General features: G+C 45.1%; 1 protein-coding gene across 2 annotated transcripts in view; it reads right to left on the bottom strand.

Annotated features, from left to right (window-relative positions):
- Positions 1–236: 236 nt before the first annotated feature.
- The window catches only part of shcbp1 (SHC SH2-domain binding protein 1), a 39336-nt gene continuing 13065 nt past the window's right edge, over positions 237–26507 (bottom strand). Inside the window, exons 9-13 of one of the 2 annotated variants that reach the window (XM_084007029.1) lie at positions 10399–10530; positions 8802–8920; positions 8269–8355; positions 1192–1330; positions 237–1107 (exon numbers count right to left, since the gene is read on the bottom strand). In XM_084007029.1, coding sequence (XP_083863155.1) covers positions 785–1107; positions 1192–1330; positions 8269–8355; positions 8802–8920; positions 10399–10530 — 800 coding nt within the window. In that variant the 3' untranslated portion in view covers positions 237–784. Of the gene's footprint in view, positions 1111–1191; positions 1331–8268; positions 8356–8801; positions 8921–10398; positions 10531–26507 lie in introns of both variants that reach the window. The other variant, XM_084007028.1, reaches the window with a different exon arrangement.

Below are 26507 nucleotides of genomic sequence, written 5' to 3'. Positions count from 1 at the left end.
TCTCCTCAGCCCTCTACTTGGTTCTCAGTGAGAGGCAACAACAGAGACCCTGGTGGTGGTCCTGAAACATAGGTTAGAAATCTGGTTCACCAGAAGGCTTCATCAAAGTAAATAAAAGGTCTATTTGCTGCACTTTTTAAACATCACATTCAATATTTTGTCTTTTGGAAAACATGAAGTCAAAAATCATTGATGTTAAAGTCACATAATAATCCACAGTATTCGTCACGTTCCAAAACATCTTTTAATCTGCAGGACATTCAATACATTTACAATCTCCACAAGTAGCAGTTCAAACGCAAGACTAAATGTAAAACCTCAGTCTCAATCTTCACTGGGCTTCTATGAGACCTGGCAACATGATGACTTCCATCGACCATAATACACATGAAAGCAGTAACCCCCCCCCCCCCCCCCCCCCCAGGCACCATGTGAAATCACATCCATCATCAACTGAACCATTTTCAACAAGCCACCACCTTCAAAGGTCACATTTATTAGATATCTAAAGTGACTCACCAGGAAAAGCTGCATTCAAAGTGACGAGTGGGTTTCAAACAAAAAATGCTGTTAAAAAAAAAAAGATGAAAAAGATTTAACGTGAGGAGCCTAAAGGATTAAATAAGAAAAGCATCCGTGCAAGTTCAAACGTGGGGCTCAATTTACCGTAAAACGTGTTTGACGTGAGTGTTTATTTTGTGACCAACAAATTAAATAATCTCAAACACGAAGCCGTCATAAAGTAAACCGTTAAAAAGACGTCCAGCCAGTCTTAGGTTGTTTATTAGTAGAAAAAGGTGCCGAAGTTGCCCATTCCGTTGCGTCTGAACTGGTTTCCTTGAATGGAGATGAAGATCTGGTGGTCCATCAGATCCTGGACCGCTCGGCTACAGGACGTCTCCTTGTTTCTGCTAAGCTGACGGCTAAACTGCCACTTCCTGCCTGAGGTAGAGGTGACTTCGCTGTCTGCGCTGCTGTTGTTCTCTGCCGACTCAAGCTGAGCGTCTGCTGAACTGCTGGTCGGGTTGCTTGTCGTCTTTGTGGAGATGAGGAGAGCATCGGGAACTCCTCCCTGCTGTTTGTCTTCAGCCGTCGGTCTAGCAGGGCCTTCTGGGAAAAAAAGGTCTGTTCAATATTGATTCTGTGCTGCAGGGAACAAACCTGCTTTGTAAAACTGAGAACGCAACCCACTTTCACTTCTGTCCAGAGGAACTCCTTGTTGTTCGCCGTTGTTAGGTTTCACTAGAATCACCCCATAGCCTTCGTTGTTGTGGATCACGTTGTTCTCCATGGTGATCGATGGCATCGCGTCAAGCTCATCAGCAAAGTCCTGCACACACAAACACTTTCACATTTAACCAAAATGAGCACAGCACTCCATTTACTAATGGAACTTGTGGAAACATGTTTTACTCAATTTAATTCATTAAACACTTTAATGGTGTGTTCACATCAAACGCAAAGTGAACTTTTTGCAATTGCAAACAAAGTCAACGCGAAGACACAAATGGCCATCAACATCTCCAGGAAATTTGTGTGGCACTGTCTTGAGATTCTCCTCCTGTCGTCCTGATGTTGCAGAATTCTAAATGGAGGAAACAAATGTCTCCCATTTCTGTGGTCCCCCAGAGCTCTACAATAGTAGCTCATATTAGTCATGAGACCAGAACAGACTATGAGTAGAAAGCAGAGACTGTCTGTGGTCCCCCAGAGGTCTACGATAGTAGCTCACATCAGTCCAGAGACCAGACCAGACTATGTAGAGAAACCAGAGACTGTCTGTGGTCCCCCAGAGGTCTAGATAGTAGCTCACATTAGTGGTGGCCAATTCCAGCTGTCATTGGGCGAAGGCAGGGTCACCTGGACAGGTAACCAGTCTATCACAGGGCTGACATGTAGAGACAGACAACCATTCACTCTCACATTCACACCTACGGGCAATTTGAAGTCATCAATGAACCTATCCCCATCCTGCATGTCTTTGGACTGTGGGAGGAAGCCGGAGAACCCACGCTGACACGGGGAGAACATGCAAACTCCACACAGAAAGAACTGTGAGGCGACAGTGCTACCCACTACACCACCTTGCAGCAAAAGCACCCGTTTATGCGGGGAGGCCAAGGCGAGGAGGGCGAGATTTGCTAACGTTAGAAAACAAAAACAAAAATCAAATACTAATTTCAGCATTCAAATGATTTTTTACTATTCGAATTATATTCGATTCCTGAAGTTCATTCCAACAGTCCTAGTTTGACCGCTAAGGACCAGGAACCAAGGAACCGCAAGCATTTGGCAGTCTACTGTCCATACTGGGGTTGAGCATGTTAATGCTAATTAGTGAGGTTATAACAAAGTCTGGCCAGACCACAGCTCCACGCTGTTCATTGGTACGCTTATGTCAAGATGGCTGCCTCGGTAATGCGCTTTTGTGTTTTTCATGTCTTTGTTTATTTGTGTGGTCTTCAGTGCTGCCTTACACATTCACCAGGTAAGAACTGCTGAATATTCGTCAGTAGGAGCAACAGCTCCACGATTCTCGGATTTAACTTCTTAATGAACAAAAGATGAACTATTCTCTCTAGATGAGGAAAACACTCAGTTCCAGATCACTGGACTGACCTAGAATGGAATGTGAGGCCTCTTTATTGCCTCAAAAGCTGCCCGGTTCGAGGATTTATGAACCCCTAAATCAGAGCATCAAAACATCTCCATGCACCCCTGAATGAGGAGGACGTTGGCCTTCAGAGACACCAGACTTTGTGGTCCCATAAACACACTAGAGGCTGATTTAACACCTTGATTTCACAGAGCCCCGGTCAAGATAAAAGATTACAAACTCCCCCTTTCTCTCCTGACCATTCCCAGGGATATGAAGTTTGGTTAAGATACAAATGAGAGTCTTTTATGTGTCAGATAACCCCCCAACTGGCTCTAAGTCGTCATCCAGTTCTGGCAAAATCACAGAAGGGACGACCTGCACCACCCCCACCTCTACAAGGACGGCAGAATTATCGGTCTCCACAGCCTGATAACAGTCCCGCATGTTCAGTTACTTGTGTGCAAAATACAGCAATACAGGACGGATCACACTCATGACTTTTTCCAGGATAAGTCAGGGCCCTATACGCTGGTAGCTTCCTCAGTTCCGGTCTTGATAAGAAATCGATAAAAAAGGCTAAGCAAGAAGCACCCAACCTATTCTGCAAATTTATCAAATCTAGCATCCATTCCTCATCCACCACAGCCAGTCCCAAAACATTGGGAAGATAATTATTTTAACACACTAAATCAAGCTTTATTAAATGTCAGGTCTCTGGCAGGAAACATTTTTTTAATCAATTTTATCACCAAGCACAATCTTGATTGTTTGTTCTTAACTGAAACCTGGTTAGAGCAAAATAACAGTGCTGCTGTTCTTAATGCTGCTGTCTATAAACTGTACTGACTTTGACTGTGTGGTTATTGTTGGTGATTTTAACATTCATGTTGACAAACTCCATGACAGGGGGACTAAAGAACTGTTGTGTCATTGATAACTATGGACTGATTCAACATGTTACAGAGCCCACTCATAACAAAGGTCACACCCTGGACTTGATCATGTCCAAGGGTGTTAGCATTTCTAAGGTTGTTGTGACTGACGTTGCTCTTTCTGATCATTCCTGTGTTTTCTTTGGGAGTGCTATCTCTGTGCAGACAAATGTTCAAAGAAAAGTCATCAAAAAACGGTATATCACAGAAAACACCTGTGAAACATTTATCCAGGTGTTCTCCTCCACACCTTCCCTCCCTTGGGTCTCAGTAAATGAGCTTGTTGACAAATATTATTGATGTCATTGCGCCCACTAAGCTGAAACTGGTCCCTGGCAAAAAAAAAAAGGTCTCCATGGAGAAATGCCACATTGGTAAGAACAGAAAAAAGAGAGTGTCGGAAAGCTGAACGTAGGTGCCATAAAACAAATCTCCAGGTTCACTATGATATCTATAAAGAAAGACTTAGAATCTACAACCTGGAACTGAGAAATGCAAGACAATCCTTCTCCTAGGACATCATTGCCAAAAACAACAATAACACACGGACCTTGTTTGCTACTAGGGCTGCAGCTATCTATTCTTTTTGTAATCGATTAATTTAGCACTTTATCGATCGATTAATCGAGGAATCGGATAAAAAAAATAATCAAACCAAAACAAATAATGCATAACGAAAATGATGTAGCTGTAAAATGATCAAGCATTTCTAAAAAAAAATAAACAGAGGTATTCATTCCAACTCCAAAATTTGGCTCCAAAACTAAGCCCATTTATTAAGTGCCAGTGAGAATTTAACAACAATACAGTTAAATCAACTTGGATAAAACATGGATAACATTTAATTTACGTTTTGTTTTGCAAGCAATGGCCCTTTCCTCTCCCTGCCCTAAATATGTGTGTATATAGTGTACTTCTTCTGTGCCATTTATGTATTTAGCTTTCTCTATCACTACAGTAACTCTTTGACCATTCTTTTCTCTGCTTTGAACTCCTCCGTCCGTTTGGGCAAACACAACAACTCACAGCCAAGCGTAAATCAGGCTTTCCGATTGGCTGTAAAAGCTGCTACGGGAGCCAATACGAGCGTCCGATGCATAAACGTAACTCTATCCATCACTCGCAAGATGGCGGATGAGAAGTGATCGATATACAAACAAAACGGAGAAATGCGCCACGGAGACGAGGAGACATCTAGTCACACATTTTACTACTTTACGCATTCGTTTTGTTGTCAGAAATAAATCGCTCACATGGGCAAGCAGGATACCGTTGTTTAGCCCCGATACTCTCTGTCGTTTACGGACATTCTGAGGCTGACTTTCCGCCATCGCGCCAACTAAATTCAGAATGAATGACCGTGTATGACGCGCTGGTGTGCTTCCTGAACAACGGTCCGTGTGGAACAATCGGATCCCTGCACATAGGCGCGTCATAGGAATTTAACGAGGCTTCGAGGCAGATGTTTTGCCTCGAGGAATTTTCATAATCGAGTTAATCGAGTAACTCGATGAATCGTTGCAGCCCTATTTGCTACTGTCAACAGGCTAACAAACCCTCCTGTGTCAGTAGCTCCTGAACTGCTTTCCACCAGGGCCTGCAATGACTTTGCCTCCTTCACAGAAAAAATCCAGAAAATTAGGCAAGCAGTCAGCGCCTCCACGTCAGGTGCAGGACGTGTTGTCCATGTTTCCACTTAAGGTCAATTCAGAAACCATGGCACAATTTCATGTGATTAACCATAAAATCTTGGAGGACATCATGCAACATCTGAAATCCTCCTTCTGCTGCCGTGATATTCTGCCAACAGGCCTTTTCAAAAATGCATCAAACTGCATGACCCCAGATCTTTTACAGATTGTAAACACGTCTCTTCTGTTAGGTGTCTTCCCACAGGCCTTGAAAACTACTGTTATCAAGCCTCTCTTAAAAAAAGGTCAATTTAGACACTTCACTAATGAACAATTATAGACCAATATCAAACCTCCCATTTCTGAGTAAAATAATTGAAAAAGCAGTTTTTAAGCAGCTGAATGACTTCATGGTAATGAACAACTGTTTTGATGTCTTCCAGTCAGGATTTAGACCACACCATAGCACCGAGACAGCTCTTGTTATGGTCTTCAATGACATCCACTTAAACACGGACAATGGTGGAATTTCAGTCTTGGTATTACTTGATCTCAGTGCTGCATTCGACACAGTCGATCACAACATACTCCTAGACCGTCTGGAAAACTGGGTGGGACTCTCTGGCACAGTATTAAACTGGTTTGAATCCTACTTGAAGGACAGGGACTACTTTGTGTCTATAGATAATTACACATCTGAGCGGGCAAAAATGTGGAGTTCCCCAAGGCTCCATTCTGGGCCCTCTTCTGTTCAATATCTACATGCTTCCACTGGCTCAGATCATGAAAAACATCAAAATATGTTACCATGACTATGCAGATGATACACAAGTTTACATAACAATATCACCAGGGGACTATAGTCCAATTCCAGTACCGATTAGATGCATTGAGCAAATTAATAATTGGATGGAGCAGAATTTTCTCAAATTAAACAAAGACAAAACTGAAATCATTGTTTTTGGAGCAAAGGAAGAACGGTCAAAAGTTAGCACCCAGCTTCAAGCGGTAATGCTAAAAACCACAAACAAAGCCAAAAACTTAGCTGTAGTCATGGACTCAGACCTGAACTTCAACAGCCACATTAAATCAGTTACAAATTCAGCCTACTATCACCTAAAGAATATATCAAGGATTAAAGGACTTATGACTCAGCAGGATTTGGAAAAACTTGTCCATGCATTTATCTTCAGCAGGCTCGACTACTGTAACAGTGTCTTCACAGGTCTCCCTAAAAAGTCCATCAGACAGCTGCAGTTAATTCAGAACGCTGCTGCTCGAGTCCTCGCTAAGACCAAAAAGGTGGATCACATTACTCCAGTTCTCACATCTTTACGCTGGCTTCCTGTCTGTCAAAGAATTGACTTTAAAATACTACTGCTGGTTTACAAAGCACTGAATGGTTTAGGACCAAAATACATTTCTGATCTTCTGCTTAGCTACGAACCATCCAGACCTCTCAGATCATCTGGGACAGGTCTGCTTTGTGTCCCCAGAGTCAGAACCAAACATGGAGAGGCAGCCTTCAGTTTTTCCGCACCACATATACTGGAACAAACTTCCAGACAGCTGCAGGGTGGGCCAGATGTTCCTCTCTTGAAGTTTACAGCAGAGACTTGGCCAGTCAAAGACCACTTTTGGAGCAAAGCTAAGAAAGTGCTCATGGGTATCTCAAAATACAGTCTAGATTTGTTATTGTTACGTAACACATGATAATTATGACGGTCTTTTTAAGCCCTGGGTTTCTGCGACCCAGAAGTACGCAGTTCAGAAACTGATATATCCACAAAAGTTACATAGATCTCTACCGCCCTCAAGTGACCAGAGAGAAAACGTGAGGACATACATTTAATATGGTAAACGATCTTGGACGTACTTTCAGTTTCATTGTCAATGTGCCATGTTACTTGTTGATGAACTCCAACGGATCCGTCCTGGACACGCCCCTTCGGTCAGCATAAAAATGCGTGTTACAGACACGTGGCTCTTTCCTTCCCGCTCATGCCACCCGGCGCTGGCCACCTGGCCTTTGCCTTTCCTCTTGCCCTTTTCATCTTCTTACTTTTCTAACTCCAAACGTTTACTATTTTTATTAGACTAGTTCCGTTCGTCGTTAGATTCTTAATTTTTAGCAATTTTTAGTCTTTTACTAAGCGACGCGTGTATCGCTTGATCATTTTGGACTACTCATTCGCGCATGACGCTCATTTTTGAACCGGTGCCGCTCTAGCGGGGGAAACGAGGGCAGCGCCGGCGGGGTCACATCGGCGGACCCTCCTCCTCCGCCTCGGGGTACCCGATGCGGAGCCGGCGGGTCACGTCGGCGGACCCTCCTCCTCCGCCTCGGGGTACCCGATGCCAGAGTCCGTGAGCCTCCTCCGGGAGCCACGTCCCTCGCACCTCTCCCCAGGGAGAGTCGGGGCCACATTCGACTAGACCTCAGATCAGACGAGACAACCCGCTGAATTTAAGCATATTACTAAGCGGAGGAAAATAAACTATCTAGGATTCCCTCAGTAGCGGCGAGCGAAGAGCCCAGCGCCGAATCCCCGTCCGACGGCCTGAGTCCTTCTGATCGAGGCTCAGCCCGTGGACGTCTCGGTAACGGCCCCCGTCGCGCCAGGGTCCGGTCTTCCCGAGTCAGGTTGTTTGGGAATGCAGCCCGTTCATCTCAGCTCATCTGTCTGTCAGCTTGAACTCGTCGCTGATTGGATGTCGCGGCGCGATGCCGCCTGAAAAGTTCGATATTTTCAACTTTATTCGTCAGACGCGCCATTCTGACGCGCCATTCGCGTCAGACGCGCCATTCGCGCCGCCTCCGCCTGAATCGCGTGTCATCGCGCCATTTACATTGATTTTCAATGTAGAGTCGCCGCTCAATTCGCGTCTATCGCGTCCGGTGTGAACGCCCCTTAAGGACCCCACTCAGCCTGGACATCACCTGGTCACTCTCCTGCCCTTGGGGAAAAGATACAGATCAATCAGATCCAGAACGGACAGACTGAAGAAAAGCTTCTTCCCCAAAAAGCCAGAGTCAAATTCCTTGTATGTGTTCACACTCACTTAGGTCAGTATTTGTTTCTAGCAGGTTGAATTTTTTTCTCACCTTGATAAGGATCCCGTCCTTACAGTGATGGATACCGTTACCAACCAGACTGCAAACACTACCAGGGTAAATCTCCACACCAGCCCCCTGCACGCAACACACAACAACATGAATGTTGACACATTTAGATGAGAAAGACTCCCTATAAACTGGCTGCACAGTCTCAACTGATCAGAATATCATCACTGCATGTATGAGACAATAGCTCTGTCCCGATCCAGTGTCCATCCTTTGGAGGACAGCAACATCAACAAGAGGGAACATGAGAAGTTGAAAAAAAAAAAAAGATCGGAAAGTGAGAAACATTTCTGAAAAAAAAAAAAAACTGATTCTGAGAAATGCAACTGAAAATGACCCCCAAATATGAAATTGAAAGTGAAAAATGAAAACCAGAAATTAATAAAAAATATATTTAACCTGAATTTTGTTTTACTCCACTTATTTAAATTAAAGCGTTCCCAGAGCATTTAACTCTCTCTGAATCAGAAGAGCAACAACATCTCCGACAGCTGATTGGGAGGCGAAGCTCTAACCTTGGAGCCGTACAAGTCACACATGTTCATGGTGAGACGCGCTGACGTTCGCACGATCACTCCTGTGGTTTCGCACTGCAGCACACAGTTCTCCATGGTGAGAGTCCCGTGACGAACACCTGACAGAAAACTGGATATTACACAGCATCACACAGCAACACTTGTGCACATACATGGCAACACAAATAATAAAAGGAATGGCTGAGAAGCTGCAGTACACAACAGTTAGAGATTAATCCTTCTTGCACGTCTCTAAACTTTAAATACAGACACTTTGATAACTAACAATTGTTTCTATTTTTTCGCTTTTACTTTATCAGCGATGATATGTTGTGGTTTCTTTCTTTCGACAAATGTACTTATTGTAAGTCGCTTTGGACAAAAGCGTCTGCTAAATGCCCTAAATGTAAATGTAGATCAACTGTATCCTACAAAAAGGAACTGGTTTGAAAGGTTTCAAGGAAAAATCTCATTATATTTAAATCCAAAATAGAGACGATTGTGATTAGAGTTCTCAACGGGTCGGCCCAGCCTGACAAACCCGACGGGACCCGAAGTTTCGGGCCGGGTCCGGGCCGAAAAAATACGCAAATGAGCCGGGTCGGGTCGGGCCTCGGGCTTCCTTTTTTTATAAAACACATTTCATTAAAAAATAAAAAAAATTGTAGGTTGTAAATTATATAATGTTTGCTGTGAATCATCGCTGTTCACGTTTGGTCAATCTGGCTGCCTGCTTCATGGGGCAGAGTAAGTTTCATTTGAATTCACGTCTGCTGTCTGTCTGATCGTGATAACAAGTGTATGAGGAAAACAATGCAGGCGCGCGGGGGGTCGGGTTCGGGTCGGGTTCGGGCCGACAATTCATGCTGGTGTGTCGGGCTGCGTCAGGTTCGGGTTTAAAAACCTGCGGGCCGGGTCGGGTCGGGCTGTAATTTTCAGGCCCGTTGAGAACTCTAATTGTGATACATCGAGAATTGTTTGATGGTAGTTGATGTCATTTATGATATTTTTCTGATTTGTGATGATGAACATGATACTGAACATGATTTCACATTTGAAGTGTAGTGTGTGTATTGCTGTTTTGAAGTGTTTGAGGACGATTTATCACGCTGGTGTTTTTGATTAACAGCACCTGCCATGGACCTTATTTGCTGATCGGTGTGTTGTGTATAAATAAGGCTGTGTTGTCCTTTTGTTAAAACATTCTAACCCGACGAGGATCCAAGCAGGATGGAAATGCTGTCAATTAATAAATTGTGGTGTGGAATAGTGTGCAGGCATTACCATTTGCTCTATGATGCTGACCTTCACGATGTGCATATAATTAATCTCTCTAATGGAGACAAGATGTTTATTATTCATTTCAGTTCCATATATTTCATGGAGCGGATGATTCTGTCTCAGTTTAGTTGTTGGAGCAGCACTGGACTCAATTTAACTGAATGTTTTGTTGATTATTATTACCTTTATTTTAACAGCATCTGAGGACTGTGTTTCCAACATACCGTATGAACAAGTTCTACAGAATCACATTTCTTGATAAAAGCACTTGACAAATGAAAATCTTTTCCAGGTTGTCAGTGAGGAGCCTACTCACACAGAATACCCTCAATAGCATCGTGTTGGATGAACTTGATGTTGGACAGTCTCACATCAGCTCCTGTGGACTCCACAAACGAGTCGCCCTTGTTTTTCTTCTCAATGACCACCTCATCAGGAAGCCCGAAGCCTGAGCACACAGTCAACACAAGAAGTCGGTGTCGGTGTGTGCACAATTCAAGTCTCTCTGTGTGTGTGTGTGTGTGTGCTTGTGTGTTTGATAACATCAGTCAGGTTGAAACCCAGAGGAAAGTCTGAATCCAATTCCTCCTCACATAGAGGTTATATTAACACATTCGGATACAGTGGAGTAGGTTAAGTAAAATTTCCTGTCAATTGAATTATTCTGGCCAAAAATAATTGTGATTCACCATATTATCCTGATAATCATCGAAATATGCTTAAAACTCATATAATGCCACTAAAACATACTGAAATTACTTCATATGTTGATATGAAACAAATATTTTTATTGCGCCACAAGTAAGGAATTCTTTTGAGTGAACATCCTTTTTAGTGAAAAACAATGAAACAATCTTAAATATGATGATTATAAATCATATGGTCTACCTTCATAAAAGGGAAAATAGATAAATAAATGTATTTTTGTATCCTGTATTTTTGGAAACAATGGAGAGAGAGAGAGAGAGAGAGAGAGAGAGAGAGAGAGAGAGAGAGAGAGAGAGAGAGAGAGAGAGAGAGAGAGAGAGAATGGCGAGTCGCGCACCGAGTGACCTGGTCTCAATGAAGAACACGACTTCTGCAGTTTGGCAGTATTTCGGGTTCCGACCTAATTACTTTTTCATGCATGAGGCTGTTGTATGTGCATATCCGTGGGAAGTGGGGGTGCGGCTGCACCACTACTCAGTCACAAAAATATACAAATAATTTTATAGGCTACGTTAGTGCCGCAATTAGGATATGACTGGACAAAGCCAGTATGTTATCGCCTCCTCCCACTACTCACTTGAAATGATCCCGTACCTCGGACTTTCCTGATGACTTGCTCAACGTTAATTGTCCTGTTTTTAATTTATCCTTTATGTCTCCAAGTTCCATGTTGCACTTTAGCGTAACTCCTTTATTCTTTGATTTAGCTGCACAGAGCGGAACCGTTATGAATGATGCGGGCGCACTATGTGTAGCGTCTTGTTTACTTTGTGTAACTTTGTACACATTTCTTACGTAGACCTACTCTGCTAAACATATAACCAATTAAAACTGCGAGCAGTGATAACGGGCCCTCGCATGGCACGTAACTCGGTTAGTGCTACGACCGCCTGACGTGTCGGACCGCCTGGCCACCGCCACGGGGCGGGTCGTCCCCGGCCACCGCCACGTTGCCAGTCGTCCCCGGTCGTCCCCGGCCACCGCTACGGCGCGGGTCGTCACCGGCCACCGCCACGACTGGCGCCTGTCGTCCCCGGCCACCGCCATGCCGCGGGTTGTCCCCGGCAACCGCCACGGCGCGCGTCACGTCGTCCCAGGCCACCGCCCCAGCGCCGGTCGTCGCTTGCCTGAATCGTCCTGTCCATCACTGTGTCAGATGATTGAAGTCATCATGCTCGACTGGGGTGCAAAGATCCAGGACACTGGGATCTTATACAAGTGTAAAAACATGACATTTCATGTCGCCATTAGGTGGCGCTCTGATTTTCAGTCAAAATTCTAGTGCAGACGCGTTCAAGATGGGATGCTCATCAAATGTGAGAAGTTTGAACCAGATCGGACAATGGACACTGAAGTTATAACAGTTTAGAGTATTGTGGCGAAGCATGAAATTCGTCCATGTTCAGGGCGCCGTAATTGTGCTCCCGTAGGACTTATGTAAGACCTTTCGATGATTTTTAATCGTCGAGGCCTCTAGAACAGGCTCACAAAGTTTGGTAGGAATCGGATCAACGGTGTAGGAGGAGTTCGTTAAAATACAAACCTTTCAATTGAAAAATGGCTAATTTACTGTAGCGCCCCCGAGTGGTCAATTTTAATAAAACTTTCAGGATATGTTCCAGGGACATATGTCAATATATCCTGCAAGTTTCGTGATAATTGGGTTAAATATTGTGGAGTTATGTCCTTATATGAGTGTAAAAACATGACATTTCATGTTGTCAATAGGTGGCGCTCTAATTGTGAGTCAATATTGCAGTGCAGACTTGTTCAGGGTGGGACTCTCATGAAACGTGAGAAGTTTGAACCAGATCGGACGATGACACTGAAGTTATAACAGTTTAGAGTATTGTGGCGAAGCATGAAATTCGTCCATGTTCAGGGCGTCGTAATTGCACTCCCGTAGGACTTTTGTAAGACCTTTCGATGATTTTTAATCGTCGAGACCTCTAGAACAGGCTCACAAAGTTTGGTAGGAATCGGATCAACAGTGTAGGAGGAGTTCGTTAAAATACAAACCTTTCAATTGAAAAATGGCTGATTTACTGTAGCGCCCCCGAGTGGTCAATTTTAATAAAACTTTCAGTATATGTTCCAGGGAGTTATGTCAACATATCCTGCAAGTTTCGTGACGATTGGGTTAAATATTGGTGATGTTCATTGGCTAATAACTTCTGAACGCAACAACATTTTACAAAGCTTTTGATGGCACTTGCCCAACTTGGTCTAATGATGACGCACATCAAATTGGGTGAGAATCGGATCTACGGTTTAGGAGAAATTAGCAAAAACATGTTTTTCACAAAATTCAAAATGGCGGAAAATTTCGGTAGGCGGACTTTAGTACTCCAAGAGGCTTTTTTGTAGAGCACACTTGCCTGCACATGTTTGGTGAATTTTGTGTCAATTAGAGCTACGGTGTGCTGGGGCTGGCCTAACACACGTTAGGTGGCGCTAGAGAGCCACCTTTTTGTGGCCAACTATGAAACCTTTAAAATGTCAAATTTTTCGCCAGTCCCCATGAGCACAGAGATTTTTTTCAACTTCTGAATATGATAAGGCCCCCAAAAAGGCCGTCGAACTTGCGAAATAAGAAAAAGAATAAAAAAAAAAAAAATCTGTTCAGTTTCAATAGGGCTTCGCAGCCCGACGTTGTCGGCGCTTGGGCCCTAATAACAGGGGTTGAAACTAACTTTTTGGCTTACCAGACAACTGGCGAGTAGATGAAAATTTTTACTAGACAAACAGATTTTTTACCAGACAAAAATATTAAATTGCCATTTGTTAGAATTACTTTTTCGTATGTCTGTCTAAATTGATTTTCAATCATAGTAATCGCAGTCTCTTTTCTTCACAATATTTATTAGCATATATATACAGAAACATTTCATGCCCTCTTTGGCCCTATACTCAAGCCATGTTCTTGCCTCACCCGACACCGTGTAGCGCCACTTCTCATTAAATTTCCGAACATAATTAAACAGTGTTTCCCCTAGAATTTTTTTCAGGCCCGGTGGTACCCACCGAAAAAACCCTAAACAGACGAGACGCGTGGGATGGTGTATTGGCGCAGTTGGATTAAGTCAGGTGGCACAGCAAGCAGTCTGCAATTCTGCAATTATTAGGGCCCGAGCGCCGACAACGTCGGGCTGCGAAGCCCTATTGTTATTCGAATGTTTATTATTATTATTTTTTCACAAGTTCGACCTGCGTTTTGGGGGTGTTCGCCTGAAAAGAAACGAACGCAAATTGGAGTGTCTATAGGGCCTGGCGAAAAATTTGAGAATTTGGCGTCTTCGCATTCACCCACGAAAAAGTTGCTCGCTAGCGCCACCTAGAGTGGAGAATCGCCAGCCCCGCCACACCGTAACTCCGATTGACATGAAACTTTGCACACATGTGCAAACATGTCTCCTCTACAATAAATCCTCTTGGAGTACCAAAGTCCGCCTAGAAAAATTTTCCGCCATCTTGGATTTTATGAAAAACAGGACGTTGCGCATTTCTCGGACACCGTTGGTCCGATTTGGACCAAATTCGGTACGCATACTCTTTAGACCTAGCTATGGTTATGGTCCGAAAAGGTTTTGAAAATATGCATTTAATCAGGAGATATCGGCCAATGAATATTTGAGGGTGTGGCTACCAAAATTCAATTAGCATAACTCTATAACCTTTGCCCCTAAAATTACGAAACTCGAAACCTATGTTGACATCGCTTGAAAGAACATGTATGTCAAGTTTCATCTAAATGAAGTCATATTTGCCACTTCCAAAAAATCCCAAATATTGCCAGTTATGCCTGTTTTTGCCTGTTTTTGGCCTTTCACAGGGGTCACGCTAAATCAAAAACTGATTATACCGTTGATCCCATCGATACCAAAATTGGATATGTTGTTGGAAAGGCCTTACGGACAAAAAGTATGCCAAAGATATCCATAATATTTAGGGGCGTGGCCACGGCGACGCCTTGACTGCGCTACTATTTTCATCCTTCGCCATTGGCATCAAAGCTGTTATAACTTCACCGTTTCTTCTCCGATCTGCTCCAAAATATTCATGCTTGTTAACAATCACGTCCTGAACACAACTGCACTGCAATTTTAACTGACAGGTAGAGCGCCACCTAATGGCAAAATGAAATGTGACCGATTTTATGCCCATCTTCTCAGCAACAGCCCCCCCTCTAGGTAGGGCGTACACGCATGAAACATTTTTTCCTAGATAGCCCAAGTGGAGCTGTACAAAAAAGCCTCTTGGACCCACCGCCTCAAGTCATGATAAAGTAGGTAAAAAAAATGTTTTTCGCCAAGTGTGTAAATCAGCCAGGTTTTCACTCAATCTTCACTCGGGGAGCATAGAGGGGAGAGACACAGGCGCACAGCGACCACCAGATGGAGTCAGAGATCTATCAGTGACACATGGAGAGCTGTGAATCTCACATGCAGCTCAATCTGCCTCACACCAGATCAACAGTCATGAAACTTTGAATTCCTTTTTTTAAATTCCTCTCATTACAGCCTGGACACAGAGAGGAGGAGAGATGCACACTTTACATGCATCTCACACGGCTGTCAGCTGAACTCTGTCATTAACATCCAAACTATTGTAACTTCAGTGTTTGTTCTCTGATCTGCTCCAAACTTTGCACACTTGATTAGAGTTCCTTCCTGAACACATCTGCACTTTCACATTCACTCTGTCAGAGCGCCACCTACTGGTGACAGGAAATGTCATTGATTTAGTCACTTTTTCCAAGTTAAAGCCACACCTGATTTTTTTTATAAGTAATTCCTCTCATTTCAGCCTGGACACAGAGAGGAGGAGAGATGCACATTTTACATGCATCTCATACAGCTGTCAGCTGAACTCTGTCATTAACATCCAAATTATTATAGCTTCAGTGTTTGTTCTCTGATCTGCTCCAAACTTTGCACACTTGATTAAAGTTCCTTCCTGAACACATCTGCACTTTGATATTCACTCTGTCAGAGCGCCACCTACTGGCCACAGGAAATGTCATTGATTTAGTGAATTTTACCAAGTTAAAGCCACACCTGATTTTTTATATAACTAATTCCTCTCATTTCAGCCTGCAAGGCGGACACAGGGGATGGAGGAGAGGTCACACTAGGTGGAGGAGGAGAGATGTCAGGAAGGCATGAACATGTGTGTGAGCTCTGTGACTGAAATGTAGTTTCACTTTGGATCACACCAGATCAACAGTCATGCCACTTTTAATTCCCTTTTTCAAATTCCTCTCATTTCAGCCTGGACACAGAGAGGAGGAGAGATGACACACTTTACATGCATCTCACACTGCTGTCAGCTGAACTTCAGTGTTTCTTCTCAGAGCTGCTCCAAACTTTCCACACCTGATAAGAGTTCCTTCCTGAACACATCTGCACGTTGATATTCACTCACAGTCAGAGCGCCACCTACTGGCCACAGGAAATGTCATTGATTTTGTGACTTTTTCCAAGTTAAAGCCACACCTGATTTTTTTTATAACTAATTCCTGTCATTTCAGCTTGCAAGGAGGACACAGGGGGAGGAGGAGAGGTCACACTAGGGGGAGGAGGAGAGATGTCAGGAAGGCATGAACATGTGTGTATGTGACTGACAGATGGCTTTGAATGTCAATCGCTTGTGTCTAAACTCGCGCCACGAGGAGGTGGCTGCTGCACAGGTAGGCGGCTGCCACGCGTGTGAATGCAGGCACTCCACGACCGCACGTGACAGACGGATGCCTTTCGGTGTCCATCGCTTGTGTCTCGACTTGCGCCAGGAGAGGCGGCCGCGCCAAGGGCAGCGTCCACGACACTGCCCTGTGACCGCAGGCACTCCACGACCGCATATGAGCTCGGGCCCGTCACGATACTGCTCGCAGTTTTAATTATATTTGCATTCAACATTTTTGTTCAACCAGAGTGTATTCAAGATCACAAGGAGAGAGTGACTTATTAAGGTGCTGGTTGATGGAAATGATCAGGGTCCAGAAAAATATGTCTGGAAAATGATGAGCATCACATTAATAGCTACAGATACTGTAAAACACTACAACGACATATGAGTGCATATATTGTCTTATTTTATTGAGTAAAATATAAGTTATAGGTTTACTCAACAGCAGTTAACTCAAAGTTCCACATCTTATCAAAAACAATCCTCCCCCCCGGGGAGGGGGGGGCAAACGGGCTTTGGCCGGTTGTACATACGTCATCACGTCCTAATACTACACACACATGGCGTGATGTTGTTTTTAAGGAGCGCCGTCTCTGCTTATATTTCTCGACAACACTCGACCTGCATCAGCGCATGTGCGCACGAGCGGATCTGTGCGAGCAGACAGCGCGAGCGCAGCGGGTTTTGGACGGACACACACAGCGGCATTTTTATTATGTAAAAATAAATAATAAAAATAATAAATGTTCCGCTCACACCACGAGTCTGAAGAGTGCAACAGCTTATCAAAATACAGTGTCAACGTTCCGTGTTTTCAAAGTAGAAAGCGACAAGTACACGGAAGAAGAACGTAGCGGGAGCGCGCGTCTTGCGGAGCAAGTCTGCTGTGCTGCGCGGAGGCGCTCCTAATGTAAATGATTATTGATTTATGAATGAATTGATAGGTGGCTTATTTTTGGTATATTGATTTTTTTTTGGGCATGGCGGCAGGTCTCCTTGGCCTGGCGGGCCGCCAGGCCTGTACAATGGTAGGGGAAACACTGATAATATTTCGCCGGTTTTGACTGAGACGAGGTGGGCGCTGAGACGCTGTCGGTCGATTCTTCCTCCGTCCTCGTTTTTTTTCTTGGGGGCTGCCCCCCCACAAGAAATCTCCACATCTCCTCGGGAAAAATAGTTTATAGGCTGCGGTAAAAAGGTCTACAAAGTATGAATGAACAAGTGTGGGAAGTGGTGTTGATTTTCGCGGGATCATCTGATTGGCTTACCCTGATTCCACTCCTCATGCCTACACCTAACCGCCAATGAGAGGCGTCCATCCCATAACTGACGGGAGACGTGTTAAGTTGCTGATCAAAACACACAACTTCCTGTTTTTGCTGCTTCACATTAAAAGCTTCTACACAAGAAAGATCTGATGGGCTTTTATTTTTTTAGATTACTCGCCAGAGTGGCGAGTGGTCTTCATAAATTACTCGACAAATACAAAAATTACTCGCATTTGGCGAGTAAAACAGCTTAATTTCAACCCCTGCCTAATAATATTTCATGTTTATGCCTAGCCTTCTCCTCAGATTAGGGGAGAAGGCTAGGCATAAATGCAATGATAGAAAAAAAAAAAAAAGAACGAACGAACACAAACGCTTGTTTAAAGGCCTGGCCCGACCCAGCTCGAGGGTAGTGGTGGGAAATTTCGGGCAGAGAAGCTAAACTCTAATGAGTTTGGTGACGTCGTCTGAGCCTTACGTCATCATTTTTAATTAGTCACGGTAATCCCGTATACCGGGGTAAAATAGGGAGGAGGTTTGACGGTATCAAAATTTGGATACCGCCCAACTCTACACCACATCCCTCCCCTCTACGCCTCGAACGGTCACCAGCGACCGCAACCTGAAATCCCTCACTCCCTCCGCTCTCTCCTCAACTGTTATTTCCTTGCTACCATCCTCAGAACAGTTCTCCTTAATGCCTACTGAGGAAGCCTCCTCCATCCTGATGTCCTCACTCTCCTCTTCTTTGGACACTCTCTGTCCCCCAATCTCACGACCTGCACGATCTCCCTCCCCTCCCTGGCTGTCTGAACCTCTGCGAACCAACAGATCATTGTTGCGAGCGTCAGAGAGAAAATGGAAGAAATCGGGCCAGCACGAGGACCTTGCTCACTACCACCACCTCCTCTCTGACTTCACCTCAACTGTTTCGGCAGCTAAATCTGCCTTCTACCTGGCAAAGATCAACTCTTCTGCCTCCAACCCCAGGAAACTCTTCTCCATGTTCTCCTCCTTCCTGACCCCTCCTTCCTCCCTTACTGCTGATGACTTTGCTGTTATGTGCTACATTTCTCACTGCGCATGTATGAATAACTAGTTTGTTCGGCGGGAGTGAGCCGTTGTTATCGTGATGCAGTAGTTGCAGTAAAGTCATGAAAACGTACAGTTGTCGTCGTGGTTATTGAACTAACATTGGTAGCAGAGGATGGCTGCTGGTAATTATAAAGTTCCACCAGCGTTTAATGAGAAGAAATCTTACGAAAGCTGGAAAAATGAGGTCGAAATCTGGATACTGGTTACTGACTTGGATAAGAAGAAGCAGGCCTTGGCGGTTGCCTTGTCGCTAATGGGAAGAGCGAGGGACAGCGTGCTGGAAATACCCGCAGGTGATTTGAACAAAGATGAAGGAATGACTACACTTCTGAAAAAGCTGGACTCTGTGTTTTTGAAAGAGGAAAAGGACCGCCAATACGAGGTGTACACGGAGTTTGACCGGATAACGAAAGACAACGTCGTTTCGATGGTGGATTACATTGTCGAGTTTGAACGGAGGTACAATAGAATTCGCCAGTTCGAAATGGAGCTCCCGGATGCGGTGTTAGCATTCAAGCTGCTAGACACTGTGGGACTGACTGTCAAAGACAAACAGTTGGCGCTTACCGCTTGTACAAGCCTCACGTTTGACAACATGAAGGCCGCCTTGAAGAGGATATTTGGCGATACTACGCCACAGAGGGGCGCTGATGCACTGCAGGTGAGCGGAGATGCAACTGACGCTGCCTACTACACAAAGTTTACCGGCAGGAGAGAAAGTAGGTCAAATATGCAACATCAAACAGCTGTTCAAGGTACCAATCCGCTTGACAGATACGGTAGGAGAACGAGATGTGCAGTCTGCCAAAGCACATATCACTGGGCAAAGGACTGCCCCCACAAAAATGACCATGCTAAACTAACAGAAGATGAAGGACAAACAGAGTTTGAAGAATGCAACATTACTTTTTTGTCTAAAGACACATTGTCTAACACAGAGATCTTCATGGTGGAGTCTTTGGGATCTGCTGTGATTGACACAGCTTGCACCAGAACAGTGTGTGGCAAAAAATGGCTTGATCATTATGTCAGTCAACTAACACAGGATGAGTTGCTGAAAATGAAGGACATAAAAAGTGCAAGTCCATTCAAGTTTGGCGATGGGAGAATTGTCCATTCCACAAAGAAAGTGAAAATCCCAGCTGTGATAGCACAGACTAGATGTCGAATTGAGACAGAAGTTGTCCCAGCCGATATCCCTTTGCTTTTAAGCAAAACTTCACTGAAAAGAGCAGGTGCAGTTTTGGACATTGAGAATGACAAAACCATAATGTTCAAGCAACCTGTGAAACTTGAACTGACATCGTCAGGACATTATTGTGTGAACTTGAGGGATGAGAGTACCCCAGATGGAAGTGACATTCAAAATGAAGATGACATCCTAATTGTGACAGAAAGCAGGACAAAACAGGAAAAACAAAAAATTCTATTGAAACTGCACAAGCAGTTTGGACATGCCTCAGTTGACGGACTGAAAAAACTACTGACCTGCTCAGGTAATACTGATGAGGAGTGCATCACAATCCTGAAGGATATTGTAAAGAACTGTGAGACATGCATTAGATACAGTAAACCAAAGCCAAAGCCAGCAGTAGGTTTACCTATGGCCTCAACCTACAATGAAACTGTAGCTATGGACTTACATGAGCTAGAGCCAGGAGTGTGGTATCTGCATGCCATTGACCACTTCACACGATTCAGTGCAGGAAGCATTATTACATTTACATTTACATTTAGGTCATTTAGCAGACGCTTTTGTCCAAAGCGACTTACAATAAGTACATTTGTCAAAAGAAGGAGACAAAGAAACCACGACGTATCATTGCCGATGCAGTAAGAGCTAAAAATAGAACAAGTGTTAGGTCCTCATCTGAGTAAAGTAGTACTTCAAGAGCAACAGTGCTACGATCTGAGTGCTATAGGTAAGGTTTTTTTTTTTTTTTTTTTTGCGGGGGGGGGGGGGGGGGGGGGGTCGAGGGAGGGTGTTAGTGGGTCATGCTATGTAGAGTCGAGGTGAAGTCTGAACAGGTGAGTCTTGAGCCTTTTTCGGAAGATGGCAAATGACTCTGCTGTCCTGACATTGGTCGGGAGTTCGTTCCACCACTGAGGCGCCAGAACAGAGAAGAGTCTGGACTTTGCTGAGCGACATTTGTTTGATTTCAGCGATGGTGGTACCAGCCGGCCAGCTGAAGTAGAGGAGCGGAGTGCTCGCTTCGGGGCATGAGGTTTGACCAGTGTTTGAAGGTAGGCAGGTGCCGTTCCATTGATGGCCCTGAAGGCCAGTGTCATCGTCTTGAATTGGATGCGTGCTGCAACAGGGAGCCAGTGGAGGTCACGGAGGAGGGGGGTCACGTGGGAGAATTTGGGTAGATTGAAGATAAGGCGTGCTGCAGCGTTCTGGATACGCTGCAATGGTTTAATCGCATAGGCCGGGAGTCCGGCCAGGAGAGAGTTGCAGTAGTCAAGGCGGGAGATGACCAGTGCTTGGACCAAGAGCTGCGTTGCATCCTTTGTGAGGAAGGTCCGAATCCTGCGGATATTGTAGAGGGCAAATCTGCAGGATCGGGCCACAGCAGTGATGTTGGGGGTGCAGGATAGTTGGTCATCGAGGATGACACCCAGGTTCCTCGCAGTTGAGGAAGGAAATACTGTGATGCCCTCAACAGTGACTGACAGGTCCATGCGAGGGCAGTCTTTCCCTGGGATGAAGAGGAGTTCGGTTTTATTCAGGTTAAGCTTGAGGTGATGTGCAGTTGTCCAGACAGAGATGTCAGCCAGACAGTCCGAGATGCGAGTTGCAATGTGAGCGTCAGAGGACGGGGGAAAAGAGAGGAACAGCTGGGTGTCATCAGCGTAGCAATGGTAGGAGAATCCATGCGATGTGATAACAGAACCTAGTGATCTGGTGTATAGTGAGAACAGAAGCGGTCCTAATACTGAGCCTTGAGGGACACCCGTGTCCAGAGAGCAGGGTTTGGACATAGAGCCATTCCATGTGACCTGAAAGGTGCGGTTTGTCAGGTATGATGTAAACCAGGTGAGAGCAGAGTCGGTTATGCCAAGTTCAGCCAGAGTGGAGAGGAGAATTTGGTGGTTGACTGTGTCGAATGCAGCAGATAGGTCAAGGAGAATGAGAACGGAGGAGTTGGATGATGTTTTGGCGTCTCGCAGGGACTCGGTCACCGTGAGGAGGGCCGTCTCAGTGGAGTGGGCAGTCCTGAATCCTGATTGGTTAGGGTCTAGGAGGTTCTTCCGCAAGAGATAGGATGACAGTTGGTTGTAGGCAGCACGTTCCAAGGTTTTAGAGAGGAATGAAAGAAGAGATACAGGTCTGTAGCTTTGGATGTCAGTAGCGTCAAGGGTGGGTTTTTTCAGGAGAGGCTTCACGGTAGCTGTCTTAAAATCCGCTGGAATGACACCTGAGGTGAGGGAGGAGTTGATCAGGGTGGTGAGGAATGGCAAGATGTCGTGTGAGATGTCCTGGAGAAGAGAGGAGGGAATCGGGTCAAGGGAGCAGGTGGTGGCACGGTTAGATGTAACAAGTGCGTGAACGTCTTCAGAGGTGAGGGGGCTAAAGCTGGTAAGACCATCCGAGTTGAGAGTTGGGGGAGATGTCTTCTGGGAGGGAATAGGCGTGAATGAGGAGCTGATGTCATTTACTTTCTTGGTAAAGTAAGTTGCAAAGTCATCGGCAGTAAGGGAGGAGGGAGGGAGAGGGGTAGGAGGGGTGAGGAGGGAAGAGAACATGGAGAAGAGTTTCCTGGGGTTGGAGGCAGAAGAGTTGATCTTTGCCAGGTAGAAGGCAGATTTAGCTGCCGAAACAGTTGAGGTGAAGTCAGAGAGGAGGAGGTGGTAGTGAGCAAGGTCCTCGTGCTGTCCCGATTTCTTCCATTTTCTCTCTGACGCTCGCAACAATGATCTGTTGGTTCGCAGAGGTTCAGACAGCCAGGGAGGGGGGGAGATGATCGCGCCGGTCGTGAGATTGGGGGACAGAGAGTGTCCAAAGAAGAGGCGAGTGAGGACATCAGGATAGAGGAGGCTTCCTCAGTAGGCATTAAGGAGAACTGTTCCGAGGATGGGAGCGAGGAGATAACAGTTGAGGAGAGAGCGGAGGGAGTGAGGGATTTCAGGTTGCGGCGGCTGGTGACCATTCGAGGCGTAGAGGGGAGGGATGAGGTGGGCTTCATGGGGAGGGAGAAAGTCACAAAGTGGTGGTCGGACACGGTGAGCGGGGTAACAGAGAGTGCCGAGATGCCACAGGATCTTGTGAAGACAAGGTCAAGTTGGTTCCCGGCCCGGTGAGTTGGTGGAGAGGGGGAGAGTGTGAGGTCAAATGCGGAAAAGAAGTCAATGGATTCAATTATTACCACCAAGTAACCCAAAGAGATAGTGAAGCACTTTATTCACTGCTGGATAAGTGTTCATGGTTCTCCATGCAGACTGTTCACTGACAATGGGGGTGAATTTAACAATGAGGAAATGAGGGACATGGCTGAAAACTTTAACATTGAAGTGAAAACGACTGCAGCTTATAGTCCATGGAGCAACGGTCTCTTGGAAAGGCATAATCAAACCCTCACTGAAATCCTGTTGAAAGTAAAGAGAGACAACGGATGTGACTGTAAGACAGCCCTAGACTGGGCCCTGATGGCAAAAAACTCTATGCACAATGTACATGGCTACAGTCCCTACCAGCTAGTGTTTGGGCAGAACCCAAATCTGCCGTCAGTTCTCACTGATAAGCCGCCAGCTCTAGAAGGGACTAGCGTGGCTACTTGGACGGCCCAGCACATCTCAGCACTACATGCTACAAGGAGAGCATTCACAGAAACAGAATGCTCTGAGAGGATCAGAAGAGCCCTTCGCAAACAACTGCGACCCACTGATGACCGATATGAGACAGGGGATAAGGTTTACTACAAACGGATGGATTCTACAGAGTGGAAAGGTCCAGGTGTGGTCATCGGCCAAGATGGCGTGGTGATATTTGTTCGCCACGGGGGCACTTATGTTAGTGTACACCAATCCAGACTTCGAAAGGTTGCTGGCTCGCAGGATATGCTGAGAGAAAGAGATAATCAGTTGATGGGACCTGAAAATGCCACATTACCAGAAACTGGACTCTATGAAAATAACACTGAAAATGAAAGTGAGGAAGAGGCACCCTCAAATGATGAAGATGCTGAGGAAAACAATGAGCCCCCTCACACATCAACACACTCAAATACTACTTGTGAAGGACTTAAGCTGAAAACTGGACAAGTAGTTACATACACAGACAGTGGAAGTGGCCAAGTGCACACTGGAAAAATCCTCAGCCGGGCAGGAAAGGCCACTGGAACGTACAAAAACTGGTACAATTTACAGTACACAGAGCCTGAGGAAATTGCTGGTACAACTGGATCAGTGGACTTAGGACAAGTAGACAATCTTCAACTAGGTCCATCTGAACATGCTGAGTTATGTGCAGACTGCCATAAAGAGGACGTACTGATTGTGAATGATGATGCCTTCATACCTACCAAACACGCTGAACTCAGCAACTGGAAACAGAACAATGTGTTTGAAGAGGTAAAAGATGAAGGTCAGAAATGCAGCTCTACAAGATGGGTGTGCAAACTCAAGGAGACACCAGATGGTGTTGTCCCTAAAGCTAGACTAGTTGCAAGAGGCTTTGAGGAAATTAACACTGAGGAGCTACCAAAAGATTCACCTACGTGTGCTTCAGAGTCCCTAAAGATGATCATGGCTGTTATATGTCAAAGAAAATGGCAGCTGAACTCCATGGACATTAAAGCAGCCTTTTTGCAAGGTAAAGAGTTAACCCGAAATGTCTACATTCGTCCTCCCCGAGAAGCTCAGAGCAAAGGAACTGTGTGGAAGTTGAATAAGTGTGTTTATGGCCTGACAGACGCTTCTCTGTACTGGTACAACAGGGTGAAGGACACTATGCAGCAGTCGGGAGGTACTGTGTCAAAAGTTGACCCAGCAGTGTTCTACTGGTTGGATGACTCCTGCCATGTGATGGGAGTCCTTGCTTGTCATGTGGATGACTTTATCTGGGGAGGTTCAGAAACGTTCTCCATGACAGTCATCTCTCACTTGAAAGCTGCTTTTAAAGTTGGACGTGAAGAACACAACAGCTTCAGCTACATTGGAATGGAGGTACTCTCTGTAGAGGATGAAATACAGGTGCAACAATGGATGTACATAAAAAATCTCCAACCCATTCATGTGGACCCCACCAGAGCCACACAGCAAGAGGCCCCCCTAACAGACACTGGATATGATATGCTTAAGTCAAAGATTGGCCAAATATTGTGGGTGGCGAGGCAGAGCAGACCCGACATAATGTGTGACATATCCATCCTGGCGTCCAGTACAAAGCATGCCACTGTTCAGACTCTGCACTGTGTAAATAAACTGATCAGAAAACTGAAGTCAGAGGAGGTGACTTTGAGGTTTCAGTACTTGGGAAAAGACAGCTCCCTAAAGCTGGTGGTGTTCAGTGATTCATCCATGGGAAATCTTCCAGATGGAGGCACTCAAGGTGGGCACCTAATCATGCTTATGGGAGAGGGTGGAAGATTCTCGCCTATATGCTGGCAGTCAAAGAAGATCAGGAGAGTTGTTCGGAGCACTTTAGCTGGAGAGACTTTGGCACTTGGAGATGGCATCGACAGTGCAGTTTTCTTAGCTACACTGTAGATCACCACAGGTGACTGTACAAGCAACAATTTGCCTATAGTGTGTGTAACTGACAACCACTCTCTTTTGGATGCTGTCAAATCTACCAAATCAGTCACAGAGAAAAGACTCCGACTCGAGATCAGCAGTATCAAGGAACTCATCCACTCTGGGACTATTCAGCAGATCATGTGGTCAGCAACTAAGGAGCAGCTCGCTGACTGTTTGACCAAGAAGGGGGCATCTGCACTCGCTTTGCTGAGGGCTCTCAGTGAAGGTGGTATGGCAGATTAAAAGCTAAATGGACTAAACAACAAAGACTTTTTCTTCACGGTTCTACTCTAGTTATTAAAGCTGAAACTTTAAACCTGGCTATCTGTTAAGGCCATTTAAAAAGGAGAAAAATAAATATTTTCTTTTCACTGTTTTTCTTTTCACAGAGAAAAGGGGAGTTTGTTATGTGCTACATTTCTCACTGCGCATGTGTGAATAACTAGTTTGTTCGGCGGGAGTGAGCCGTTGTTATCGTGATGCAGTAGTTGCAGTAAAGTCATGAAAACGTACAGTTGTCGTCGTGGTTATTGAACTAACATTTGCAACTTACTTTACCAAGAAAGTAAATGACATCAGCTCCTCATTCACGCCTATTCCCTCCCAGAAAACATCTCCCCCAACTCTCAACTCTGATGGTGGCCTTACCAGCTTTAGCCCCCTCACCTCTGAAGACGTTCACGCACTTGTTACATCTAACCGTGCCACCACCTGCTCCCTTGACCCGATTCCCTCCTCTCTTCTCCAGGACATCTCACACGACATCTTGCCATTCCTCACCACCCCGATCAACTCCTCCCTCACCTCAAGTGTCATTCCAGCGGCTTTTAAAACAGCTACAGTGAAGCCTCTCCTTAAAAAACCCACCCTAGACTACAGACCTGTATCTCTTCTATCATTCCTCTCTAAAACCTTGGAACGTGCCGCCTAC

Source organism: Eutrigla gurnardus, assembly GCF_963514095.1.
Source record: "Eutrigla gurnardus genome assembly, chromosome: 1".
In the NCBI taxonomy this organism is placed as follows: domain Eukaryota; kingdom Metazoa; phylum Chordata; class Actinopteri; order Perciformes; family Triglidae; genus Eutrigla; species Eutrigla gurnardus.
The sequence above is the reverse complement of the archived record's forward strand: the minus strand, read 5'-3'. Positions and strand labels throughout refer to the sequence as shown.